Source organism: Scatophagus argus, chromosome 1 (genome assembly GCF_020382885.2).
Source record: "Scatophagus argus isolate fScaArg1 chromosome 1, fScaArg1.pri, whole genome shotgun sequence".
In the NCBI taxonomy this organism is placed as follows: Eukaryota; Metazoa; Chordata; class Actinopteri; family Scatophagidae; genus Scatophagus; species Scatophagus argus.
The window spans coordinates 23929141-23954667 of record NC_058493.1 but is presented as its reverse complement, the minus strand read 5'-3'; the positions used below and the strand labels follow the sequence as shown (position 1 = coordinate 23954667).

Below are 25527 nucleotides of genomic sequence, written 5' to 3'. Positions count from 1 at the left end.
GCCAGGCCTCCCAGCTGAGGGGGGGTGACATTTAGAGGAGTGAGATGGGAAGATAAATCAATAGTCAAGTCTAACGTGAGCAAAACAACAGCATTGTGTTTTCTTAATCTCTTTCCCTTTCATCCCTTACTGGCTTTTACCTTCCGACATGAATTCTTTGTTGTCTCCTAATGTGAACCCTTCTTGAACACGCTCAAATGATTCGATTAAGCCACATGTGGCGGCTGCTTTAACTAAATTTAGAAAATACAGCTTTTATCACTTTTCTCACCAGGAATAACTTGTAGAACAACTAAAGCTTATTTCATTATGGGCGTAGGGGCCAGAGGAGAAGTTGAGGGAATCACCAAACTCATAAGGAATAATCATACGGGGACCATGAATGTCCGGACAAAATGTTGTGCCAATCGTAAATGTTAAGACATTACACCTTAGAAGTCAAAAGTTTGGCCTTTCGGTGGCGCTACATGAAAATCAGAGGATCCTCAAAGCCATTACTGCTCATCCACAGGGATGAATGAATATATAAAACGTCATGAGAATTCATCCAGCAGTTGAGATATTTCAGCAACTGACCAGCTGACATGAAATGCATGTTGTATATTTCACCCGTCAGTGCTGGGACAGCTCACCCCTGTATCCTTTTTAATTACCATCACTCACACACACACACACACACACACACACAAACCAGTGACCTTTGTGGAGCAAACTCCCACTCCCTTTTTGTCCACAATGGAGTCAAGAAGCTAAAATGCTGTCAAGTAGCTGAACACCCACTAAATGAATTCCAGATGCTCGGGGAAACTGGGGCAACTATAGTGAACCATTTCAGACATTCAGCACATGTTCTTTTGAAGCCAGAAGTCTGACAGCAGCAGCTGATACACACACGCACACACACATATACACACACACACAGCACTATAGATAGATATAGACAAGTACACAGATATATACTGCATAAGCATGTATTTTTAGCTGAAGTCAGTGTGTGAAAATGGTGGCATTTGGAAATGAACAAATCTACCAAAATGAGAAATTTACTTAATTATTTATCTTTTGTTTCCATTCTACAATTACACCAAAGTTAGATAGTTAAAACTTATGGAGCTGCTACTCTGGATGACCACAAATGCAGTACTTTAACTGCATGAACAAAAAAAAAATTTACATAAAACTAGAAAAAAAAAAATCCAACTTAAATAAGATAAGATAAACCTTTATTAGTCCCATAACTGGGAAATTACAATGTTACAGCAGCCACATTGTAATTGTTGCTAAACAAAGGAGAAATACAATTCAGCAAGTAATAAATAACAGTTAATTAATCCAAGTGCAGCTCAGTGTTGTTTATAAGGTCTGAATGTGTACAAAAACACCAGTAATCCTTCAGCAGGAGCTGCGTGTGCTACACGTATTACATCATTCACAATGTTTGTGTGCGAGTTGGATTGGAGCATCGTTTACCATTTACACGAAGTATACACTTTGTCAGATATTACAAGTGTAGTGATAAGTGAGTGTAAGCCTCCAGTATAAAAGCTGCCATCATTTTTCTCAAGATTTCATGAGGCAGAGAAACATGGAGGTCATCCAGAATCCTACAGTAAGACTCCATTTCTTTCTTCTGTACAAATACTGTACTTACACACAGTTACAGATTGCCTTTGAGACTTTAAACAGCTATCAACAAAGGCAACTTTGGACAGTAAACATGCAAACCCAGTCACACATCATGTGTGGCACTCACTCGAGGAAGCGGGTGATATACTGCCGACTGCAGCGTGACCACCTGGGCGGGGAGGTGCCGTACAGGAGCTGTGGAGACATGACGAAAGGTCGTTTCCCAATGGGTTCACAGTCATTACCGTTGCCATCATGCTGAATCCCAAAGCTGTGACATAAAAGCACATCCCACACAGAGGGAAAGTGAGCGGGTACAACAAGTACTACGTGCTTCAGGGTAAAACTACAGTGTGCAACAACAAGCAAATGTCAGTCTGTGACCTGCGTGTATTGTGAAACCAGCCTTTACCATTCATTTATTTTGCTCTGCGTGCAGCAGTGGTGAGCCACAGAGTCATCGCAACAAACCAGTCTGAGCACAGCAGCGAGAAAAGGAAAGCAAAGCTGAACAAACTGTGCTTAAATACGAGCGTTCGCACGTCTTTCTCATGTTTAACATCTGCTTCTTCAAAAGGCAGGAGTGGCTTTTAATGGGCTGCGTGTCCTCCGGAGGCAGGAAGCTCAGCAACAACACTGGCAACCGCAGTGAGAATTAAGCAGCTGATTTGGTGCGTTTAGGAGGATTTCCTCAAAGGGTCTCGCATAGTGAATAATGCTTTTCATTATTTAATTTCTTTAAGAGCTTTTAAGAAACTGGTGTTTCAAGAGATAAATTTGGTTCTTACGTGTTTGTGGTTGGGGATTTTAAAAATCATGCCTCCATTAAAAGTAGATGTTTTCATTTCCAGTTGTATTTTATCAAAAAAATGTTTGTTTTATTTTTCACAGCACATGCTGCATTTGCCCGTGGGTGAATTAATCTGACACTGTCATCTCAGGGAATGTCAATATTTTTGATTACATAGCAACCACACATTGTTCAGTTCTCACAGCATTTGACATTTTAACAAAGACCTGAAACCTCAACGGTCGCTGGCATATTTTATCAGCTGTAGGAATAAATGTGATTTTAAAATATACCCATAACAAGCATCTCATGGCAGATGGAAAACAAAATCACTTTAACCATGTTTACTGAATTCACAAGAGGAGTCCTTCCACCAAAGCAGAACCAAAGCTCGGCGGGGTGTCTTTACGAGACGGATTGGTGGAAACTATGCATACATCTCCTTTTTAAAAACAATATCTGAACCACTGCACCTTTAAAAGCTGAAAACAACCTCAGTCTGTGAGTCCACTGTTGGAGGTTTTTTTCTCCTTATAGGAAGGACAGCTCGGTATTCACTGGGCGCTCCTGTCAACCCAGGACTCGGTCATGCATTGAACAACCTTAACAACCTATTCAGTAGAGCCTGCCAATCATACGCACAAATGGTGTGAGAATAAGGAAAGGAAAGCTACTTCATGGTTAGCTGAAGGCATCAGTGTGGCTACTCATTCATTTAGTTTTGTTTTACATGACATTTGATTCAAGTGGACCTCAACAACAAGTACAATAAAACTCGCACAATAAATCAACAACACACTGTTTGTTATTGACTGAAGTCAGATCGAATTAGCCTGAAGAGACTGTGATTATAATTGAAAATTGCATGTGAATAAAATGGATCGATACAATACAATTAGCTGAAGCCGCGGGTGCACTGCTGATAAGAACGTGGCAAACAATTTTTTCCGTTTCTATTGATTATAATTACATGTGAAAAGGAGTTTTAAACGACATGTTTCAGGCTCTCGGTGAACAACCTACAACGTGGGCGAACATTTTTCTCTGTCTTCATGTGGCACAGAGACCCTGTATATTCCCACCATTGTACTCTCGCTGTGTCAGACGAGACTTACAACTGCTGAGCTTTTCTTTCAGCTCTTTGCTCCTCTGGCAGACAAATAAGCAATGACTGTCATTTTGAAAATGGCAACCCCCTCTTTTCCATTCTTCTGTTTTCTGAGAGTCCTCCCACATAAACCATAATAAACAGGAGGTAAACAGCGAGCATATCGGAGCAGCAAACGCTCTGCTAACACGTTGCTATGTAATGTTAATTAAAAGGTTTTTAATACCTTTGTTTGCTTTAACCAATGCAGAATTAGTGCCTTACTTTCAAATCAAATAATTAATCAAACAGTTAATTAAACATTCTAAGGTTATTCAAAATATGTTTTGTTAGCGAGGTTTAAAGCTGCTCGTGTGCAAAAATCAGCATCGATATGGACTGAAAGCAATTCTCTGTTGTTTCGTGTTTTTTTGGACAGAGGACGAAGCACGAATTTCAAAAGAGGTAATTGAGAGGTTGAGCAAAAAGAAATTACAGGGCTTTGACAGTTAAATTCACCCGGTTTAACTGATCTGACTTGAACAGTGACTTTCGAAATGTGACAAAGTGTCCACAGAAGTTTCTATCCTCAGTTTTTCCTGCTGATTATTTCACAATGTGAACATGAATCAGAATATTACAAAGTGTGACTGTGTGTGAGTGTGTGCACAGTGAATAAGTGAAACCTTACTTGTGTCCCAGCTCATGAGCTACAGTGAAGGCCAATGGGAGGCCCGTGTCCTCACTAATGCTGCAACTGCGGTGTGGCTGACACATCCCCGCCACGTGGGACAGACCCAGAGTCTCACATGGCATGTTGATGGCTGCACAGATGTCCTTCCTGTGAAAAGTGAAGGTGAAGCGATGGTCAGATATCACCTGCAGCAGTGGACAAAGTCAAAGACAACACACTGGCTGTAAGGTGACGGAGAACAGATAAAAATGACGGGAAACTAAAAAAAAAGCAAAAACATCACATGTGCTGAAAACCGTGTGCAATCGTCACACGTCTCACAGATGGTGCTTCTGATCTCAACAACCAAGCGGTTCACACAGTTGTGAATAAACGCCAGATATCAAACATACAGCTCGTTTGCAAGGAGCGTATACGCTGTTATGTGATCATTCTTTCTGCAACCACTTTAGGCAGTATGTCAATACCTGCTCAGGAACAACACGACGTAGGCTAATGATCGTTAACCAACGATAAGTGCCTCTCTCGGCAGTTGTGAGTTTGTGTGCTTGAAAAAGAAAAAAGAGCTGAGAAAGTTTTTCTTTACCTGGTGAGCAGGACTGATACGTCATGGTGCAGCGGATGCTCGTCTCCTTTCATGTTGAGTTTCTTCTGCCACTTACAGAAGCTGTTCAAGTTGTTGTCAGCGTGGTGTGTAATCTTCAAGTCATCCTGCTCCCCACACGCGACATTAGGCAAGAGAACGCGAAGTACACAAATCAAAAGACTACCTAATGTGCTATATGTTCAGAAAACGGGCCAAAATACAAGTTTCATTTGATAGGAAATGCCATAGAACACCTGCTTTAAAGTTCAGTTAAATTGCAACATGTCTGCTTTCATCATTCGATGCAGCCTTTTAGTGGGCCGTAATAACAGTAATCCACACAAAAGTAAAGCAATAGCATCACTGGATCACTGTGCTGTATAATTCTACTTTTGGCAGCTGTTATTTGAGCCATTTTCAAGCCTATTAACAGTAAATGTCTTCCTATTTTTATACTTGGTTTGGATACCTACATGTTCCAGGCAAAAAACAATTTACTCATTTTAAACTAGCGTTAGTTCTCTTTAATTTGCTCCATAATACATGATAATTTGCAAATTGTTTTTGACATATATTCAAGTGAAAACAGAAGAAAGACAATATACTTGATTTTTTAGAGTTTTTTAAATATCTGCTTATTCTAGATTTGATGCCAGCAGCAACAAAAGCTGCATCCTTCAGACACGTTTATTTCCTGTCTTCTTTAAGTTGGTGTCATGGAGAATTAAACACATCAACATAAACAAACATGTTTTTACCTCATCCTGCTCCAGTAGGATGAGTCGAACAACCACAATATTGATTGCGTTTCCAATACTGGCATCTCGGAACAGACCTGCCACCTGAAAATAAATAAGTAAATAAATAACTTTATGAGCCAGTTCACACAACATGCAGGTGTTTGATATTTACTTTCCTCCACATGATAAACCTTTCCATATGGCGTGAACACGACAGAGACCTGACAAAAAACAAGGAATCGGCAGCAGATACACCAGAAGAATTAATCTACAAGATGAAAAATGTACATTAAAATATGTCAGACCTTAATTATGTTTTTATTTACTGAAAGTTGTGTCAGAGCCATTACTTCAGACTCTGACTGACTTATTTCACTCCTAGAGTTCAATTTCAAGGCCAGCGTATACGTTTTAAAACATTTCACTTTTCAAATCACTTTCCAGAAACTTTTCTCATCTCTTCTCTCCTGTGTGAATATTTGTTTGATTCCTTCCTTTCATGCCTGTACACATCAAGCAATTTACAAGGTGAGCTGTATCGTCTAGGAAAACAAGCAGTGTAAGAAATCATTTCAAAGAGTCACAAGTCAGTCGGAAAACTTCTTTATGAAGGGCAGCAAGCAGTATGGGGCGGGATGATTACTGGAGAGCGAGGAGGGATAAAGGTCAAAGTATTGAAAAATGAGAAATGAAAACCGTGACACAAAAGTGTGAGGTGAAGGGAACTCGCACTAACGAGAGACTAAGCTGCGAGCATCAGGACAAACTGACTCACTGAGCGACACCAGATTTGTTCAGCTGTTAGGATGAAGGTCTCATTAAATTCTGGAGGAAATACCTTGTAAGACGGGTGGGCTGCATCACTTAGTGCTGCAGATAACATGGACAAATGGCTTGAGGTGACTGGGTAGTTATCAGTTTATCCTACTAAACAGAAAACACAACAAAACAAAACAAAAAAACATCTTGCCTTGACTCCATATCACAGATGCAGTGTGTTGTTTTATTTTCTATTCAACTGTAACAGAGTTTCTTCACAAACCTTTGTTGTATCAAGACTGGCAGAGCTGTTTAGGTGGATAAAAGATGATTCAATATCCTCTAGGGTGGCTTAATGGATGCCATTTCAGCAGATAAATTGTGATGCATTGCCATATATGCTAGAAAATTACAACAAAGACTGTAATCTCATTAGGAAACTGAGGTAAACCAAGTGACAAGTTGGGACATTTTCTCATAAGCTTACAAACAACAGAAGTAAACGCCCCCTAGTGGCTATTAGAAACAATGCAGGTTCAAGGCACTTGAGTGTCAGAGGTTTCTGTTGCCCACAACACCATAAGAATGGAGCAGTTTGGTTAGGTTTAGGAACCAAGGTTTGGGAAACGATCAGTTTGGTCAAGTTTTGAGTTTTAAACAAGATACTATAATGATAACGTCTAATTTGACTTCCCTCCTGTCATTTATTGTCTCACATCTTTTGCTCACAAAAGAGCTTAAAATATGGATTTTTTTAAATAGCTCCATTCTGCATTATAATTCATGCAGTTCACAGGCACAGTCATTCTTTCATTACATGTACTCCATAATGCATGAAGCTCCAACATTCCTTTGACATTTCACAAATCTTCTTCAGTGCCAAAAAAATGTATTTCACTGTCCAGCCGAGGCAAACCTGACGCTGTAATGCTTTATCAGTGATAGAAAGTGGTTATAAAGTTTAATGAACTCAAATGCAATAAGAGCGAGAGAGAGGCCACTTCACCATGCAATGAAAACAACTGCATTAATAAACGAGCATCTGATGACAGCTCAGTAACTACACAGAGTTTTAGAAGCAACACTCACATAACGGCAGTTCGGATTGCTTTCATTTTTCCTGACGTTGGTCCAAACGTCCACACACTAAACCTTCTGTACAAATTGTACAACTGAGGCACTTCAGACAGAGCAGCTCTGACACACATGAAGGACTTAACTCATCCAAACTTTGCTCAGAGCTGCTGCCTCTCACCATAGTAATCATTCACTCATTCATTTGTGGTACACGTCTTGTATCTCTATTTTTAAAAACCATATTAGTAGCAGTGGTGACAGTAAATACGCTATGTCTATCTTCATCTCATTTCCTGTATTGTTTATCTTGTGAATGAAAATGAAGCTGCAGCTATTTGAATCTCATGGATATTTCTGACGTGTGACGTGTTGAAATTATGTGTTTCCTCTCGAGCCACATGTGATGCATCCTCACAGTTAATAGTTCATTTTAAATAACTACTGCATCTTTCTTTACGTCAACTCTCTGTCTACAAACTTGCTGTTTGTTAACAGAGAGTTGTGATAAATACATCATTAGCATTGGATCACCACGTGAAAGGAAGTCAGGAGCTATTTTTGTGAAAGGGCTTTCAATTTCTTTCTGCTGAAAATGACTACTCCCGCTGCAAATCACACCGCTGGGTTCACGAAGTACAGCAGACTACAAAAATATGAACTTCTTGTGAAGTTGACGAGTCGTTGAGGAGACAATGGAGCAGCTGGTGGCTGAGGAAGATGATGCCATTGCTCATTGTTTGGACACGGGTAAGAGGTTGTTTCCCTTGATGCTGTGTAAGATTGTTTTCACAAAACCAAATCGTTTGGGGCTTCAAAGTTCAAAGCTGGGGTGTATAGGATTCAAAAAAAGAACCATGAGAGGATGTGGGGAATAATGGCTGCTTCCTCTGTGTATTATTGTCTGTTAAGCCGGTTAATCCGTGGGCTTCTCTGTCGGTGAATTCCCTTTCCTGATATTCTGTCCTCAGTAGCTGAGGTCAAAGTAGACATGACTGCATTTTGGAAAACTCTTAAGTGCTAATCAATAACAGACAAGGAGTCAATTTACTTAACCTCTAACTGGGAGGCAGTAATAACACTGAGAATGGCTGGAGAGTCACAGTGGAAAACAGGGAGACGAGAAAAGTTTAATCCATCCATTGTGTTAGATGAAGCAAGGATGGAAAAAGTGAAAAATCAGACGTTCAAACATCCTCTGACTCTGCATTCAACACGTCTGTAATGATGAAATGTTATCTCCAATAACATTCAACAGGTTGTCATATTCTCTTTTGAGATCTCTTTCGTGATCTCTTTTTCAGTGGTTTCAAAGAGTACACTTTCGTCTTTCTTATGATATAACCTCATTATGTCAATCTAAATGTATCATTTGGAGCATTCACGAACCGGAAAAAAAAAGGCAAGAAATTGTATAAAAGAAGTGTATATCCAACATACTGTCAAGCTTTCAGCTACACTGATTTCAGTGACGCTGGCTCTGGTATCATCACATGAAAATGAACATCGCTAGCAATTTTTCCACATTCAGGCACGTGCATCAATTTTTAGCAAAAGTCAAAAACTTCTGTTGCCTTTCAACTCAGTTCTGTCGTTGTGTACGGCTGGCAGCATTTCTGCAGGCTTTGTGTGTGTTATCTATGTGCTCAGTTTGTTTCCGAGTTGGTGCATGTGTGTGTGTGTGTGTGTGTGTTGTCAAAGTGATGAGAAGGTTTTTCTCATTTGCTGGTGTTTTGCAGTAGAAATAGATGCTGAGGATTACACAAGAAGATCAATGCCTTTCTCATGACTTTATGTTGAATTTGAAGCCATAGCCAGAAGAGGGTTAGCTTAGCTTAGTTTAGCTTATCTTAGCTTAGCATAAAGACTGGAAACAGGAGAATCCTGCTCTTTATGCTAAGCTAAACTAAATGTCTGCTGGCTCAAAATTGCACGTAAAGCTATTAGAGTGGTATACATTTTTTTGATGCACGGTAATGTTGTGTTACTGTCACTGTAAACGTAGCACACACTTACAATGTTCATGACGGCGAGGACATAGCTTTCCACAGTTTTGCTCCCATGATACTCCACCATTTTAGGGTCAGCCACCACCAGCGTTTCCACCCACTTCTCTTTGCTGACAGAGCGCTGACGAATTCTCCTCCGCCTTCTCTGCTGACGGCGCTCCCATCGCTCTCGCTGACTCTCGATGTCTTCAAATCTTTGATGGGAGTCTGGAGAAGGGAGACGGAAATAAACACCTGGTACCGAGGAACAGCGTGCGCCAACACAGCACAACAGGTATGACTTTTAACTTGCCACAGAAACTTGAGCGTATACACCTTTGATCACGGCTCACGGCCCCTCTGCCTTTATTCTTCTACTCCTCACTAAAATATCAAGTTTATGCAGAGGCTATTATTCAAACCCTTGAATAACAGATGATGGAGAATCAAATTAACATCAAATGTACATGATCTCCAAGCCTGAACATGTTGACCCAGTTTGACTAACACAGTAATTGGTTTTTGTCTGTTTTTCTAAGGGATAAGGCAACTAGAAACAACCCCCTTCACCATGTTAGCCAATGGTATTCTTATGAAATAATCTGCAATGCCAAGTAAAAATTAGAATGACTGCTCATCTGTAGCTCTCAAGCGTCTTAAAGCTTAAAGCCTATGACTGTGAGCGTTTTAACTGATGCTCGGTCTTGTTAATCATCCATTATTCTGTTCTAGTGACAGTAACTATGGTGATTTAGATGCATTTATGCTTCCCATTTGGTTATTTTATCCCTAAACATTTTCAGATTTCACAGTATTTCACAATATAATCTCAGATACAAATTGATCTATCTATCGTGTGCAAACTTTCCCTTAGTCTCACACATTCTGCTGCTTTGATGTCAAAAAGACTTTTGTCTCGAGTGACTCACGTGGCAAAAGATGTGCAAATTCTTAATCACGTATTCAAATGCTCAAAGTCCATCTTCTTGATCTTTCTAGGATCCTCAGTTTTCTTTCAGGGTCAATTACACCCACTCCGAATTTCAAGTAGCTGATTTGCGAGCTTCTAAACATCAACGCTTTTATTATTAGTCGCTGAAAGACTCGTGAGAGAGACAGGAAACATTTATCAGCTGTCATCTCGATTCTCGTCTTTGAGTGCTCAGTGTGTAATCAGTGGATAAAGGCCTGGCATAGTGTAGGCTACTTACTCGGACTGATCCTCACGTGTTCTGTGACTGTATGTTATCACGCAGTTTCCAGGAGCGAATAGCAACAACAGAAAAAGTTAGAAGTATTGTAAGACTTCCAAGTGTCACTTTTCATAATACTGTGTGTGTGTGTGATTTACTATTAATTCCACAGGTGCCGTTGAGAGCTTGTTTCCCTGAGATGTGCTGTACGACTGGACTCCAGGAGGGAGGGGACGCGTGGCGCTTGTAGATGGCGTGGGCTTGTGGTGCTGAGGTCTCATCGCTCGACGGCTCCAGAGGTTGAATAAAAAATTCCTCATCAGACAACTTGAACAGTCCGGTCTGAAGGAAACAAAAACAAAAAACAAGACTGCAAAGTCAGTTTTTGTTCCCCCCAAAAGCACTTTGAAGCAAAAATCATTTTCTTTAATACTTTAAAGGTATTTGCCACAAAGAGCATTTTATGAGTAGACATTAGGTGAAGCACCTCGTTGCTTTGATTATCGATTAATTGTTAAAGATCATGCAAATGATGTTGCAGTTCCTGGTTCTTCAATGTAAGAGACTTCTGCTTTCCTTTTTCTTACATTACAGCCACAAATGTAATATTTTGGTGTTTTGGATGACAGATTTGAAGACATCATCTGGAGTGACTACTGTGATGGGTATTTGTCGCTGTTTTCTGATGGCTTATAGATGAGTGATGGATATAGAGGAGATAAGTGATGAATCAGTTTACCAAGAAAATAACCACCACATGAACCGATAATTAAATTAACACCATCGGTTGCAGCCCTACATCCCCACAATTCTTTACAATATATTTTCACAGTACATATCTTATATATCACATAAATGTACATATCTTTGAATATATTATCTCAAACTAAATCTGTATAGTATCTGTACAGAATTATTATATCTAAAATCTGCGCTCATTTATTAGTCTGATCATGTATGCATAGTTTGACTGGTCTCATATTGAGGATATGTTGGACAAAAAACCTTCCAGCTTAGTTTGAAAGTAAGAGCTTATATTTATTAATTTTTGGCCTTTTGTTGTAGTGGTTTTGCATTCAGGTGAAGAGCTGTATAATTATGGTCATACAGGCTAATCCAAGGCTTGAAAAAAAAGCCCACAAAAAGTCCTGTTAGAAATCTGCTGAAGAAGAAGAAGAAGAAGAAGAAGCTGTTATCAACATAAAACTTAGCAATTCAATACAGGAAATTACACAAAATGAGAAATTTTTAAAACAACATTTGGAAGCCCAGAACGCTGACTGAAAAACAAACTCAGACAGCCTGATGTTTAAAGTTTGCCGTAGACATCCAGGGCACAACCGACAAGACGGAAAAGATCAGATGTCACATAAATTACTGCACCCTAAAGCACGTTGGCGTGATGCCAAAGCCAGATTCCAGTAGCCCCCTCCTTTTCTCTGTTGACCGCGCTTACCCTATATTTAATTCTTGTCCACCTTGTGCTCCCATTAAATCTCCCACAGCTGTCACAGGATGACAGGGTCCGAATGCGCAGTGCCGTGTGGAGAGTCGAGTAGAGTAAGAGGATTTTCACTTCGATCTCTTCCACGTAAGGCAACAAGGAGCCGCTTCAGTGATTAGCTGTCAGTCGCTGCACATCACATGAAGTTAACGTTAAGATGTAAAATCTAAACCAAGCGGGACAATGACACACAGTATTTTTAGACACATTTTCAGTCATTTTAGTTTCAGTAAAAAACCTCCATGATTCTGTCAAAGACACCCCGACTGGACTAAATCAGATCATGTTTAATAGTTTTTCTATCGCATTCATTTCCACCCGTGTGGTGTTTGGTATTTGGCACTGTAGGGAATGTACACATTGCTCTAATGTGTATACGGCGTGTAGGGCGGTGTTCCTGCCTTCCACTATAACCGCCATTTTTGCACTCTGTTTGCTTGAGTGTGCTCTGAATCTCTGCATGGCTCTCCCTGACAAAAACCTCTGCAGCACTGACTTTAAAGGTGACTCCATGTGCTTAGTTTTCATGTTATTGTATTTTTAGCCTAACCCAAACCTTGCAGGAATATGGTATCCCACCTGTTCAAGGAAGACATTCTGACAGGACAATACATATTTATAAGCAGGAGGGAATAAAATCCAGTTTATTTTTAAGCAATAGTTTCAACAAAAAGAAAGAAAGAAGAAAAATAAAACTTTCTTTCTGTGGTTCAGGAATTTAACACCACAACAAAACCTTTAGTCCCACACACCCTTTCCTTGATGTGATGCATCACATTATTCTTAAACGTTAATGGGTTATTGGTCATTAAATTAAAAGTTAAAAATTAAATTATTGGTGGCATTATTGATTATTGAGCTAATTAATTCATGCACCATACTGGAATTTAGACTGTGGATTGCGATTAAGCATGATTTTTTTTTTTTTTGCCAGGTCACCCTTCTGTTTGTTTTGTTGATACTGCTCAATAATGATCACATTGATTGATCACATGTTTGGTCACCAATACATTTTCCAACAACGTCTACCATAAAATATCGATCGAACCATCAGCAGCCTTCTTGGCAGACCGTATGGTTTGATATACACACATCCTGACAGAGATGCGCCCCTCCCATTTAATGATCCGATGATTTGCGGGGCATTTGCATGTCATGCTGCACAGCCACATGTTCTTTCATAAAAGCCTCTGAATGTTTAGATAAATACATAAATGGATTCCTAAACTCCTCAGTCAGAGAATGTTGTAATGGGAGGTGCTGCACTTAGTGCATACCAATCACTCAATATCCACAGGGTGTGCAGCATCTCCCGTGTTTCTTTATCTGTACACAAATATGTTAGCAGTTATTTAAGAAAATAATTTTCTTCACTGTGACAGTGAGGAATAAAACAGTCAGCTCACCCACATAGCAAAGTGCATACATACATGATGCAAACTGAAACGGCAGTCAGTAAAATATTTCTCAAACTCTCAAAGAACCTGGGACATGCTTTCCAAAATGTCTCCAACAGCAGGACATAAACAAATCAGACACGATAAAAAGCAGCTGAAGGTCTCTCACTCCTCGCAGATGTCATCAGTATTCGTTACTCCTCCATCACAGAGACACAAGTGTAAAACGTGATTGATCACAGACTAGAAAAACATCACTGTCCATCTCAAGTTTGCCAGTATGTTGACAGTGACATATTTTTCAAAAGTTTGGCTTTGTTTGAATGTCTGAGTAACATTCAAACAAAGTGAGCAGAGTAGGATACTTTGAACACAACATCCCATTGCTTTTAGGACAAAGTAACCGAGGAGTCCGAGAGCCAAACAGAAGAATGATCGTAAAAATGGCCGAGTCACCTGACTTTGCCACCAGTGCAAACATCACTGACACAACCTGAACGGTTCCCTTCCACAGGCCATCAATCTGACGAACACTTAAAACAGTCATATGGTGTGGGCTATTGTTGCATTTTTCTAAACATATTTATAAAGACACGCCTGTTTCTCGCCTTCTTAGACGTAAATACGCGCAGCAGTTTGATGGTTATTTGGACCTCCCTTTGTTCAGCTTTGCTTTCCTCCTTTCTACCCGCATGTCGTGTAAATTGTTCTGTGTGTAGTGCATTGCAAGCAACTAAAAAACATGAGTATGCTTGTGTGCTACGCTTGGCCAATAAAACAGATTCTGAATGATTTTCAACCCAGCTGTTCAGTTGTAGGAGTGAAGCTCGCTGCTGTGCTGTCAGAACGCCACCAGGATGCCACGTGTGTGCTGATGTGTGCGGTCTGCAGACTCCAGAAATGCAATGTCTGCAAAGGATTAACAATAAATTGTTAAACAAAATGCGTTTTAAGTTTGTTTTTTTCTGGATCCAATTATAACTGAATGTGGACTAGTGTTTGTTTTCGCTAAGAGAAGGCTTCATTAAAGGCTCCTCTGACCTTCTAAGGGCAGTTTATTCATCAGTGGGTCTCCACTTTTGTTTGTATTGTGTATAAGGATGCACAAGAACACACACACACACACACACACACACACACAGCTTTCACAAAGGTAAGCACAGATCGACAGGTGGGAACAGGAAAGAGGACTGCGAGCAAGTGTACATGTACATAAAAAAGCTGGGTTTAAGATACCAAGAACAAATGACTTCAGGGATACACATAATGTGCTTTGGTGAGTAACACTGAATGTAAATGGGACTTTTGTTTGTTTATAAGAAAACTTCACAGCTCCACAAGACACTTTTAGGTCCACTTCTCTTAGTACAGCAGTGGGTTAAGCACCTGCAGCAGTCAGACAGGGTCAAGATATTTGCTTACTGTTTAACTGAGCATGAGAGCCGCTAAAGCGTGTCCTCCATCAGATTCTAACTGAGCATCAAATGGGTATAAATTGGTACAAGATGCTCCTCACAATCACTTTTTGTTTTGAGATGTTTGTGCACTGCAGTATTTATAGTTAACAGAGAATGATGCAGCGAGCAAACACATGTGGTCACTCATACTTCCGTTGCTGTGAGAAGCTTTGAAAGACGTTCAGGAACCAAAGCCAGACACATGCAAGCTAACAGGAAAGAGTCGGTTCCACGAGTGGCGAGCAGAAGAGAATCTCTGCACGTACACACACACACACACACACACACACACACACACACACACACACTCTGCATAACTATGAAGCAGAGAGAGGATGTAGCAGCAGGAAGACTGTGCCCAATTCCACTCCTGACACCAAAGATGATTTGTTTCCTTGGCACTTGAAATGAATCAATTTCAGTTTGTGTCCCTCAGTTTGTGCTTGTGTCCAAGAAAAGGTACCAATTTACCACTCATCTATTTCAAACGTGTGTATTAAAATGAGTGTGACCCTCACATGAAAGTGGCTTTAATTGTCTCCGCATTCTTTGGATCTCAGCCTGAGTAAACTTCTTCCAGATGAAGCAGACTTTGCAGGATGGATCTGAGGGTAAACACCTGCAGGAAACTTATGATGTTCTCAAGACAGGATGGACCCTAATCACACAGTATTGATCTCAACATGTCATCGAAGCTATAAGCTATATATTATACATGCATGTGCTTTACAGTTCCACACAGGGAACTTCGTCAGGTGCACTACTGAGGTAATAACGTCAGAGTGCGGCTTATTGCTGTGTAGAAAAGTGTTGACAAACGGAGACTAAAATAGCACCTTTCCTTTCTTTGGCAGTGCGTGTTGACTTGTGCTGTTGTGCTGTGGAGTAATCTGACATTCAATAAAAATTCCCACCAGAGTTGGCTTTACACAACATGGTGAAGCACACTTAAACAGAGACCTAAAAGACGTAATCTCAATGTTACACTTGAAGCAGAAAGACACTGACTTCTATTTTTCAAAATAAATGCGTATAATCAATATTAAAAAGATCGTTGTGAAGCTGGATGTGAAAGCAGCCCAGTGAGGTGGAACAAAGAGCCTGTAGAGATTGTTTACAGGAGTAAACAACATGGAATACTGCTGCATTCACACAAGGCCCTTTGTGAAATCTGATCAATTGTGCCGTGATTTGAGGATGGAGACTACAGGTTTGACAACACGTCTGGTGGGGGGGGGGATGAAGACTGAAGTGAGCTTGTTAGAACTCTGTAGCTGACTTCTCTCTACTTGAGGCGAGCAGCCCAAGGCTACATCAGCTGCTACCAGCACAACACACAAATCTGCTCAGTATCTGAGCTGCAGTGCGGGTAATGTAGATGTCAAGTGCCGAGGAGGAAGAGGCGTAAGGGACGAGACCAAAATCCCAGTCTCTGCTAAATCATCTCTTTTGTTGTTTTATGGTCCAACAGTGTTGCAGGAGCACAATCTGCAACTCTGCAGATGAGTTTACGGTATGTGACATCTAAATATGCATACTGCCTTCAACAGTGGGATTGTTCAATGTACTTGCTCAACATGCAGCTCGCCCACTTCTGCTTCTTGTCTTGGAGATGAAAAATTTAATACTCACAAGAATCCATAGCCATTGACCATAAATCTCAAAAACGAAATAACACACCCGTCCCCTGAGTACAAGCTCCTAACTGAGCACTTTCCTTTTATCCCAAAGAAAAAACTGCATGCAATAAAAAAACATCCATTAGTAGTCTGATTTCTGAAGACTGCTTGTGACTCTTACGTGATTGTGATAATAGATGAATGAATCAGTCTCAAGGACAATCACAGTAATTTGTCACTGTAGACAAAGAAAAGAAAGGTGTTGGGTGTGTGCATTTTAGCTACATGGAATATATTTTTGACAGTCAGTAACTAGACCCTGAAATGGAGCGGTGTCACTGCAGCACTGAGATAAAAATGATCTATTGTCAATTTAAAATCTCTGAATGCACCGATGATCCCTAATGCATCCCTCAGAAGTCTAAAATTTCGGTGATGAGCACAAGTCTGCGATCAGGGAGGCAGAGCGGAGCGTGAATGGCTCGCTGCGTTTTGAACAAACAGTCTTTAAATATGAGTGAGGAGATAATGGCCTGTAGCTGCACTCCTTCTGTGATCTTGCAAATGCACTAAAGGGAGAGTCACTTCATTCTTCAGGCTCAACAATTACATAAAAGCTTTTATAGAAAAACACAAGTGCAATGAAAGTTTCCCGCAAAGTCTCGAGGTGATTTTGCATGCATGTGTGTATACGCAGTAAATGCTTCACTGCTTACAGAAGTGAAAAAGAGGACAATTTGTGGTTTGGTGAGACTGTGTGCATCTTCTGACTCAAGTAAAACTCTGAAGTTCCAAGTGTGAAGAGCAGATAACTTCAGACACACCTATGTTTTTGTGGAAAATCCATCCAAGGAGTTTAGCTGTTTAAATGACCCTTAAGTTGTCAGATAAGTGTGAGTTTGAACATCCATTTGGATCGTTTTTGGATCTCCTTAACACAAGCACTTAACTCAGCTCTGAATCCAGCTCTGAATCCGGCAGCAACAGACACCTCTGCAACTGACCTGAACTGCAGCTGACTGCAACTAATGGAAGTTTTTCAGTCACTCACCAGTCCATCACAGGTGCTTATGGCCGCACTTCCTTTAACAGTGGCCTCATCCCAAACTTCACCTAAAAAGTGGCACTGGGAGGATCCAGGCGGGTGGATCTGGGCCCCATCCAGGCCACCATACCTCCTCTCCGTTAGGAAGCCCGGGGCCAGCAGGTGTGGGTTGAGGGTGAGGTTAAAGTGCAAACTGCGGTCGCTGTGCCACAACTGGTAGAAGACTCGATCCAAGTCCGCTGGTCCCTCTGAGGTTTCCCTGCGCTGCACACGGCGAGCGTGGTGAGACAGGAAGTTGGACAGGAAGTGACCTCTGGCATCCACTCTGGTGGGGTGAACCACTTCGTACTGAGGCAGATCCTGCAGAAATCTCTCTGTCAAAGCCACGGTGGGAAGAGAAGAAGTGAGAGAAGATGGGTTATGAAATCATGGGAAAGGGGAGCGTCATTAAATAATTAAGTGGCTGTAAAGCTGTAAACAAAACTGGAGAAGCTCTAAACAAACCCATATGGTTTGCGCCGTCTAATCTGTCGTTTTTACGTTTGAACACAGCTGTGGTGTACACAGCGCCTGCTACAGGAACGCTGCTTCCAGCTGGATTCTTGATACTTTTTCCTCTCAAGCGCAGCAGGTTTGATAAAGTTGGTGCAATTCATTCCTCTGAAAAAAATAACACCCCTTCATTTCCTGTGAATGGGAATAGCAGGATCAGCAGCGTGAAAGGAAGTGAGAGAAAAAGCTCCCTTTTGCGAGCGAGAGAAAAGAAAATGTGCCTTAAGACGAGGGATTATCAGCGGTCTGCTCTTTTCACTTCTATATGTTTGGCTTCATTGAAGCAGATGGGAACAATGAGATCCATAACTGTGCACGTCCAGCATATTCAGCGCTCATCACACTAAATAATCAGTCGTCAGATTAAGTATGTTCTTTCAGTACATCCACGCAAACTGGAAAAAGCTTGAGGTATGGGCAAAATCTGTGAAGCTACTTTATCCAAACAAATCTTGGAGCCAAACCACATGTATGGATACATTGTGTGTCTGCCGTATATGAATAATTACACCCATTATTAATCACTGTTTATCACTTGCAGGGTCTCAGGGGGACTGGAGCAGACCCCTGGACAGGTTGCCTGTTCATCACAAAGACACAAACAGCCATTCACAGTCACATGCACACCTACGGGCAATTTAGAATCACCACCTAACCTAACCTGCATGTCTTTGGACTGAAGGAGGAAGCTGGAGCATGGGTTCAAACCCAGAACCTCCAAGCTGGGAGGCAACGGTGCGAACCACTTAGTGCCCAAAACGCGTCGATGTATTTGGTTCAGCTCAGTCCTGTTGGCTCCAGTGCGGAGGAGTTTAAAAGGAGCAACTGAGAATTTGTGGAGGTAGTTTGGACATAATAACTTGAGTACAAAGAGAGTTGGAAATGCCGAAAAACAGGAGTCAAACGACTTGTTTGAAGCCTAAACATCACCAAGCAAACGTTGCCTGCACAATATGATTGTATAATAATTTGCATATTTTATCAACAGATGTGGCCAATCAGAACAAGCAAAACAAACAACAAAACCCCAAACATAACAAATATATAACAAATCTGAATAATAACACAAAAAGCTGCTTCACAGTAATGTCTCATTTATTCTGTGCAACTCACAGTACAAATAAGACACTTGTTGCATCATAATTTCCAGACATCCAGACGGCCTTTGCACGTAGATAATCTGTCAAGGTAAAAAGACCTGCTTCCAAACCTTCACAAACCCAGTGTTAGCTTAATCTCATTCAAGAGAAATGAGTAGGATGCAAACAATGCTTTCACAGAGCTTTGGGACAAGGCAAGGCAGCACTGTGCAGGGTTATCTGCACAAATATTTCCAACAATACATCAGTGCAGAATAATTTGAGGAAAAAAGTCTTTGGCAAAAACCTGGGCGGAATGTCCCCCTGAAAGAGGAGCAAGGAAAACACGTGTTTTGTTTCGAAGGCCAGTTGACGTATGTTCAGTTTATTCTTGAATGCCTACGGGAGGTCAGCTCCAGAAAGTCAGGTGGAATTTCACCTCTATATGAGAAGAAAAGCTAAAAAGATGACAATAAATCAGCAAGTCCTGAGTCTAAATCAGTTTAAATTTTGCACAATAAATCCTTCAACTAAGGCCAAAAATTTAGAAAATAAATTGATTTGTGCCAAGAATCGTGGCTGCTACCATCCATCCATCCATTTTCTCTACCGCTTATCCGTCAGGGTCGCCGAACATTAGCATATTAATAAAGAAAAATACACACAAGAGGAAAACTGCTTGGCTAAAGAGACTTAACTACAGCTTTTCATCAAGCAGCTGTATCCTGTGCTGCAGGTCTACAAGCAACATTTGAGGTATTTGCTGTGGGAAAAGCAAAGGAACCTGACATTCAGTTAAAAGTGGTTTATACTCATGTTTATTCACGGTGATCATATGCTGTCCTACTTGAAAAAATGAGACACTGTGAAGAAGACTGTCTTATTGCATGAGTAGCCAGGCTCAGGAGGTGCACTATACAGACAAACGTACACGTCTCTAGACACATCTTTATGGGGCTGCTTTTCAGGGTTTGGGCTCGGCCCCTGACTTCCAGTGAAGGGAAATCTTAATGCTTCAGCATACCAAGACATTTTGATCAATGCTATGCTTCCATCTTTGTGGCAACAGTTTGCTGAAGGCCCTTTTCTATTCCAGCACGGCTATGCCCCAGTGCGCAAAGCAAAGACATGGTTGGATGATTTTGATGTGGAAGAACTTGACTGGCCCACACAGAGCTCTGACCTCACTATTGCTCTACTGCATCAATGGGCAAAAATTCCCACAGAAACACTCCAGAATCTTGCGGAAAGCCTTCCCAGATGACTGGAAGCTGTCGTAGCTGCAAAGCTGTCTGTGCGTTTAGAACGCAATGTCACGAGCATGAGAAACATGAGCAACACTGATCAGGTTCCCACTGATGCACTCCAAAGCAAAACCAGCCAATTACATGAGTATTAGGATGGCCGTTTCCTCTCCACAGTTTGACATGCGTAACCATACTGAATACAGTTATGTAATTATGCATCAGGTTGCAATAAAAAAAAATCCTAAAATGTCTCATGAAGAGAAAGCCTTTGGGTTCTTAAATAAAGTTTGCTGTGCCGACATTCATCACCTGAAATCGTTACCGTCTGGGTGATGCGTCCCCCCCAGTGACACATTTGTCTGTAAGGCCTGACAGCCCTTGTTTTTCTCTCTCAAGGGCTCACGGCTAATTTATACGGGATGAGACAGAGAGCATCCAGTCTCCTTGTTCTGCTTGTCTGCAATCTCATGAGAGCACACAGGAGAGTTTTAACATCCAAACCATGAACAAAAGGGCAGACTGAAAGGAAGAAAGTGCAGCGAGTAGAGGTGGCAGAGTGGATCCACAAACACAAAGGAGGTTTAATGCTCTGATGTGATGGTGTCCACGGGACCTGACAACATACGCTGGGAAGCAGAGCGAAAAGCAGCTGCATTGTGAGAATAATGAAGAGGCATCCTGTAGATTCCCAGAGCGAAACTGTTTCCCGACCTTCACTGGTGAGATCAGAGGTCCGGGTCAGCTGCTCTGGGATTCTGTGTTTTGCCTTGAGGGCGGCGTAGATGCTTGCATGTTGCTTGAAACCTCTGATGATTCAGTGGAAAGAAGCCCTCTGCAGTTACTAGACTAAGCTGCAAACCCTCGGGTTTAATTGCTATGGCCAGCCCGAAACTTTGTAAACAGAAGTCACAGCTGGCCTCCCCTCCGCAGTGAGGACTGCTGGCCTGACTCTACACGCACTGGGCTGGATTAGACGCGCTCTTAAAGAAATGTGCACAACAAAAGCAGCCACGGTACCAGAAGACGCGCTTATATCACGCATCCGTGAATTCAAAGGCTCGAATGTTTGGGTTTTCACACTTGACTAACCTGGTTCATGTGATAATCCCAACGTGTTTCCCGGGACAAGCAGAAGTGCGATGAAGAAGTGAATGGGGCAGACTCCTTGTCCGATGGCGTGAAGCCCGCAGTCCAAACGGCTCATTTTGTCAGGACGGTAGCTTATATTTTAGAAGCATTTAATGCCTTTCTAACACGGCGTCGACTGTCAATTCAAATCACTTCCATCTGGGCTGAATGCACTTCTCGCTTTGTGGCGACCATGCACTTGAAACTCTGACTGTCCCAACAAACTTCTCCAGTTCAGGCCTGAACATCGTCTGCCTCCACGGGCCGTTTTTGTTCCATTCTTTTTGGCTTGTCTGTATGTCGGTGTTAATGTTGGCTTACGAGTGGCTGTCCCCTCTGTCCTCCATCAGTCTCCTACCGACAGCCAGTGACAGCTTAAAAATTTCTTCTGCAAACTTTCGCAGAGCCACCCCCACAGATGGGTGGACTTAAGACAATGGCCTATCTTTCAGCAGGACCGGGGGCTTAAAGGGGAAAGCTACTCCAAGAAACTGGATATGGTCCTTCAATCCGATTGGCAGTTGCTCACAAAACTGAGGTCTTTTGGGTTTCCAGAGGGTCAGATGAGGACCAGTTCCGATATGGTTGCATTCACTTGGAGTCAGAGACGTGATTACAGGTCCGGGGGTTCAGTCTATACATTGTTAACCCCCCTCTTCCTTAAAAAATAAACAGGCTTCTCCAGTGGAACAAAACCTCCATAAAGTTGTGAAGAAAAGCGATAAGTTCGTTGAGTTCTGAAAAACCTTTAGAAGAGACTCTCGTTGTCTACCTGCAGACATGTAAACACAACGTCTTAAACTTATGATGGTTTATAATTTCTATTTAAATAAAATACAAAAAGAGGTTTTCTTACTGTGAACCAAACTGAGGCAACAGTCTGAATAAAAACATCATGATCATTGAACTCTGCATCACTGTTTTACTTTGTCGATAGTCTGCATCTGTTTAAGCTTAGCGCCCCCTCTAGCGGCAGGGTGGAGGCACTGCGGAGCACTGATGCAGGAGCAGCAGCCTTTGTGTGTTAAAGGCACCTTGCGCATCACGTCTGGTATGTTAAAATACTCCTACATTTATTGGGAAAAGAGCAAGCGTTTAATGAAGCACTGAAGACAACTTTTATTTGTTTATTTATTTATGGTCCTGATCTTGGTGTCGATGCTTTCACTTTATTTCACTGCAAACACAGAAGGCGGGTGCACCGTCAGATTTGTACTTTATGTACATGTACTTCACAGGATGCGCCCTGATGTCGACCTGTAAATGTCTTTGTATTCGTTCTGATCCCGTGCTTGACTTTAGCATTTGATTCTGTTTCTACTCATTCATCTGTCAGTGTCTCACACTTTTAGGCCTACTTTACTGGGATGTTCTTGTTGTTCTTGTTGTTTTCGTAGAGGAAAACACAGGTGAGCTGCGGTGACAGTCTGTGAGCGGCGCACATACATTCATGGAGACCAGGCTCATTTCTATGAGTGGAACTTTTTCTGCCACGTCTCATTCGACCAATCGTGGCTCAGCAGAGGAGCGACACACCTGTATAAAAGCACACTTCAGTTCATTGCATGGGGCGAAAAGACGCTGTGACACTTGCGCATGGGCATCCCTTGCTGCGTTTCCGCCAAGCCCGCGCTCGCAGTAGAAAGTCGTGTGTGAGTACAGGCTCCAAAGTAAAGATGGATGAAATATTTAACCACAGCGGAGCGCTGAATCGAAGCTCGTTCGGCGATGAGAAATTCAGTTTCGAAGACATCGATGTGAGCGCGGACGGCACCTTCATCCTCAGGATACTCATCTCCGTGGTGTACTCTGTAGTGTGCGCTGTGGGTTTGGTGGGGAACCTGCTCGTATTTTTTCTCATGAGATTACGTCAAGGTCGAAAGAAGTCCACCATCAATGTTTTCATTATTAATTTGGCGGTGACGGACTTCCAGTTCGTGCTCACTCTGCCCTTCTGGGCCGTGGACACCGCGCTGGACTTCAGCTGGCCGTTTGGAGACGCCATGTGCAAAATCATCCTCTCGGTCACCGTGATGAACATGTACGCCAGCGTCTTTTTTCTCACTGCCATGAGTGTGACCCGCTACATGTCCGTCGCTTCGGCCCTCAAGAAAAGAGCGTACAGGAGGTCACGGTGTGTGAAGTGGGTGTGCGCGGTGCTGTGGGTGGCGGCGACGGTGGTCACAGCTCCAACAACTATCTTCTCCACCGTAACTGTAGTCGCTGGAGAAAAACTCTGTCTCCTCAAGTTCCCCGAAGGACACGACTGGCTCGCCCTCTACCACATCCAGAAAATACTGATAGCCTTTGTCATCCCTATGCTCATAGTCTCCGTCAACTATCTGATGCTCCTGCGCTTCGTAAAACGGAGGAGCATGGACGGCAGCAACCCGAAACGGAGGTCTAGAGTCACCAAATCCGTCGCTATAGTGGTTTTGTCTTTCTTCTGCTGCTGGATGCCAAATCATGCCATCACCTTCTGGGGTGTCTTGGTCAAATTTAACGCAGTCAACTGGGATAAATCGTATTACATGGTGCACACGTACGTTTTCCCAGTTACTGTGTGCTTGGCGCACGCAAACAGCTGCTTGAACCCGGCGATTTACTGCCTGATGAGGCCAGAGATCAGAAAGATGCTGGGCGGTTTGTTTTGGAGGGTCTCCACTCCATCCTCCAACAAAAGCTGCAAGACGCGCCTTTTTACGCATGGAGAGACACAGGGAGTCGTGCCTCTCCAGATTATGGAGAGCGGAGAATACACGCTGTCCATCATAGACCGTAAAGGCTTATCAAACCCCAGTACGAGTCCATACACCCGATAACTCTGCTCTGTGGGGAAAAAAAAAGCTTTGTACAGCTTTTTAAAAACATTTAGTATTATTTTATTTATTTCTTAATTGTTTATTTTTGTTGCTCTGGTTGTCCACCTGTAGTCTCATGCGTAATGCTTTCGCTCTTGTCCCAAATTTGAGCATTTTTGAGCGCACACAACTGAGGTGCACCTGATTGTCTGTCATCGTTTACTGCATTCGTAAAACTGTGGCCAGATTACACGTCGACTCCTTTGTTGAACAAGTGGACATGGACTGAATTTCTCTTTCCTTTGTCTCCGTTAACACGCAGCGCTACGTGTAAGACCACTCTTATGATTATGATTTTGGAAGAGAAAAACACGGGAACAGAGAGAGCCGGGCGCAGATCTTAAGACACAGGACTTCCAGCAAAAACGTGAGACTTTCTTGTGTAAAATGACGAGGATGACGGACAAGGAGATAAAACACCCTTTGAAACCTGACTGTAAAATAAATCTGTAAATGAGGTAACCTTTAGTGAGTGCATTCGTTTTTGAATCCCTACTTTGACTTACAGAACTGTGCTACAGTATAGATGTCACATGTGAGGAGGTGAACTTCACAGAGGAATGACATGTACAGTCTGCTTATTCTCTGTAACGTGTACATAAAAATGTCATGGCAAACCGTCTGAGATACCACTGTGTACAGGAAGAGCACATATTGTATGTTTTCTCACATGCACTGTTTTCACACTGGAGCTTTCTGTCACATCATTAAAAGCCGTGAATGTGAACACGTTGTCGTTCCGTCAAATAAAGCGGGTGTGTCTCACATGTACGGATGCTCACGTGGTGATTCATGACGTTCAGTTTGCGGTCACTCAGTACTGCAGCTCAAAATTCCCTTTTCATCACGTTCAGCCCGCGCTGCTGTTAATGCTGAACTCACATTCAGTCAAACACATGGGTTGTCTCAGGTGGCCCAGGGGAGAGGTTAATAATAGCTGCAGAGGTTCCAGCTGTCACTTGGTATTCAGCAGTGCTGCAGGTCCTCCTCAGGCAACTAAACAAACAAATTGCAGGACTGTGGGAGACTCTGCTGGCGGCTGGACCTTCTAACAGGTTTGTGTGTTAATGAGTATCTGTGCCTGTTCTCCTTCTCTATTCC

The 25527-nt window shown here is 42.1% G+C and overlaps 2 protein-coding genes across 5 annotated transcripts in view; one reads left to right on the top strand and one right to left on the bottom strand.

Moving 5' to 3' along the window:
- LOC124061533 (A disintegrin and metalloproteinase with thrombospondin motifs 7) overlaps positions 1 to 22463 on the bottom strand; it is a 58659-nt gene extending 36196 nt beyond the window's left edge. For 2 of the 4 annotated variants that reach the window (XM_046393429.1, XM_046393448.1), the window contains exons 1-8: positions 21527 to 22463; positions 17566 to 17933; positions 10696 to 10879; positions 9373 to 9572; positions 5542 to 5625; positions 4784 to 4908; positions 4195 to 4344; positions 1754 to 1897 (exon numbers count right to left, since the gene is read on the bottom strand). In XM_046393429.1, coding sequence (XP_046249385.1) covers positions 1754 to 1897; positions 4195 to 4344; positions 4784 to 4908; positions 5542 to 5625; positions 9373 to 9572; positions 10696 to 10879; positions 17566 to 17933; positions 21527 to 21641 — 1370 coding nt within the window. In that variant the 5' untranslated portion in view covers positions 21642 to 22463. Of the gene's footprint in view, positions 1 to 1753; positions 1898 to 4194; positions 4345 to 4783; positions 4909 to 5541; positions 5626 to 9372; positions 9573 to 10695; positions 10880 to 17565; positions 17934 to 18063; positions 18197 to 21526 lie in introns of those variants that run through there. The other 2 variants (XM_046393438.1, XM_046393458.1) reach the window with 2 other exon arrangements.
- A 541-nt stretch (positions 22464 to 23004) lies between these two features.
- On the top strand, positions 23005 to 25180 carry LOC124061549 (relaxin-3 receptor 1-like). The gene has a single exon (XM_046393470.1). The coding sequence runs from the start codon at positions 23131 to 23133 to the stop codon at positions 24385 to 24387; it is 1257 nt and encodes a 418-aa protein (XP_046249426.1). The 5' UTR covers positions 23005 to 23130; the 3' UTR covers positions 24388 to 25180.
- Positions 25181 to 25527: the final 347 nt, after the last annotated feature.

Coding starts and splice junctions, on each gene's coding strand:
- LOC124061549 (XM_046393470.1), top strand. CDS start 23,131: ATGGGGCGAAAAGACGCTGTGACACTTGCGCATGGGCATCCCTTGCTG.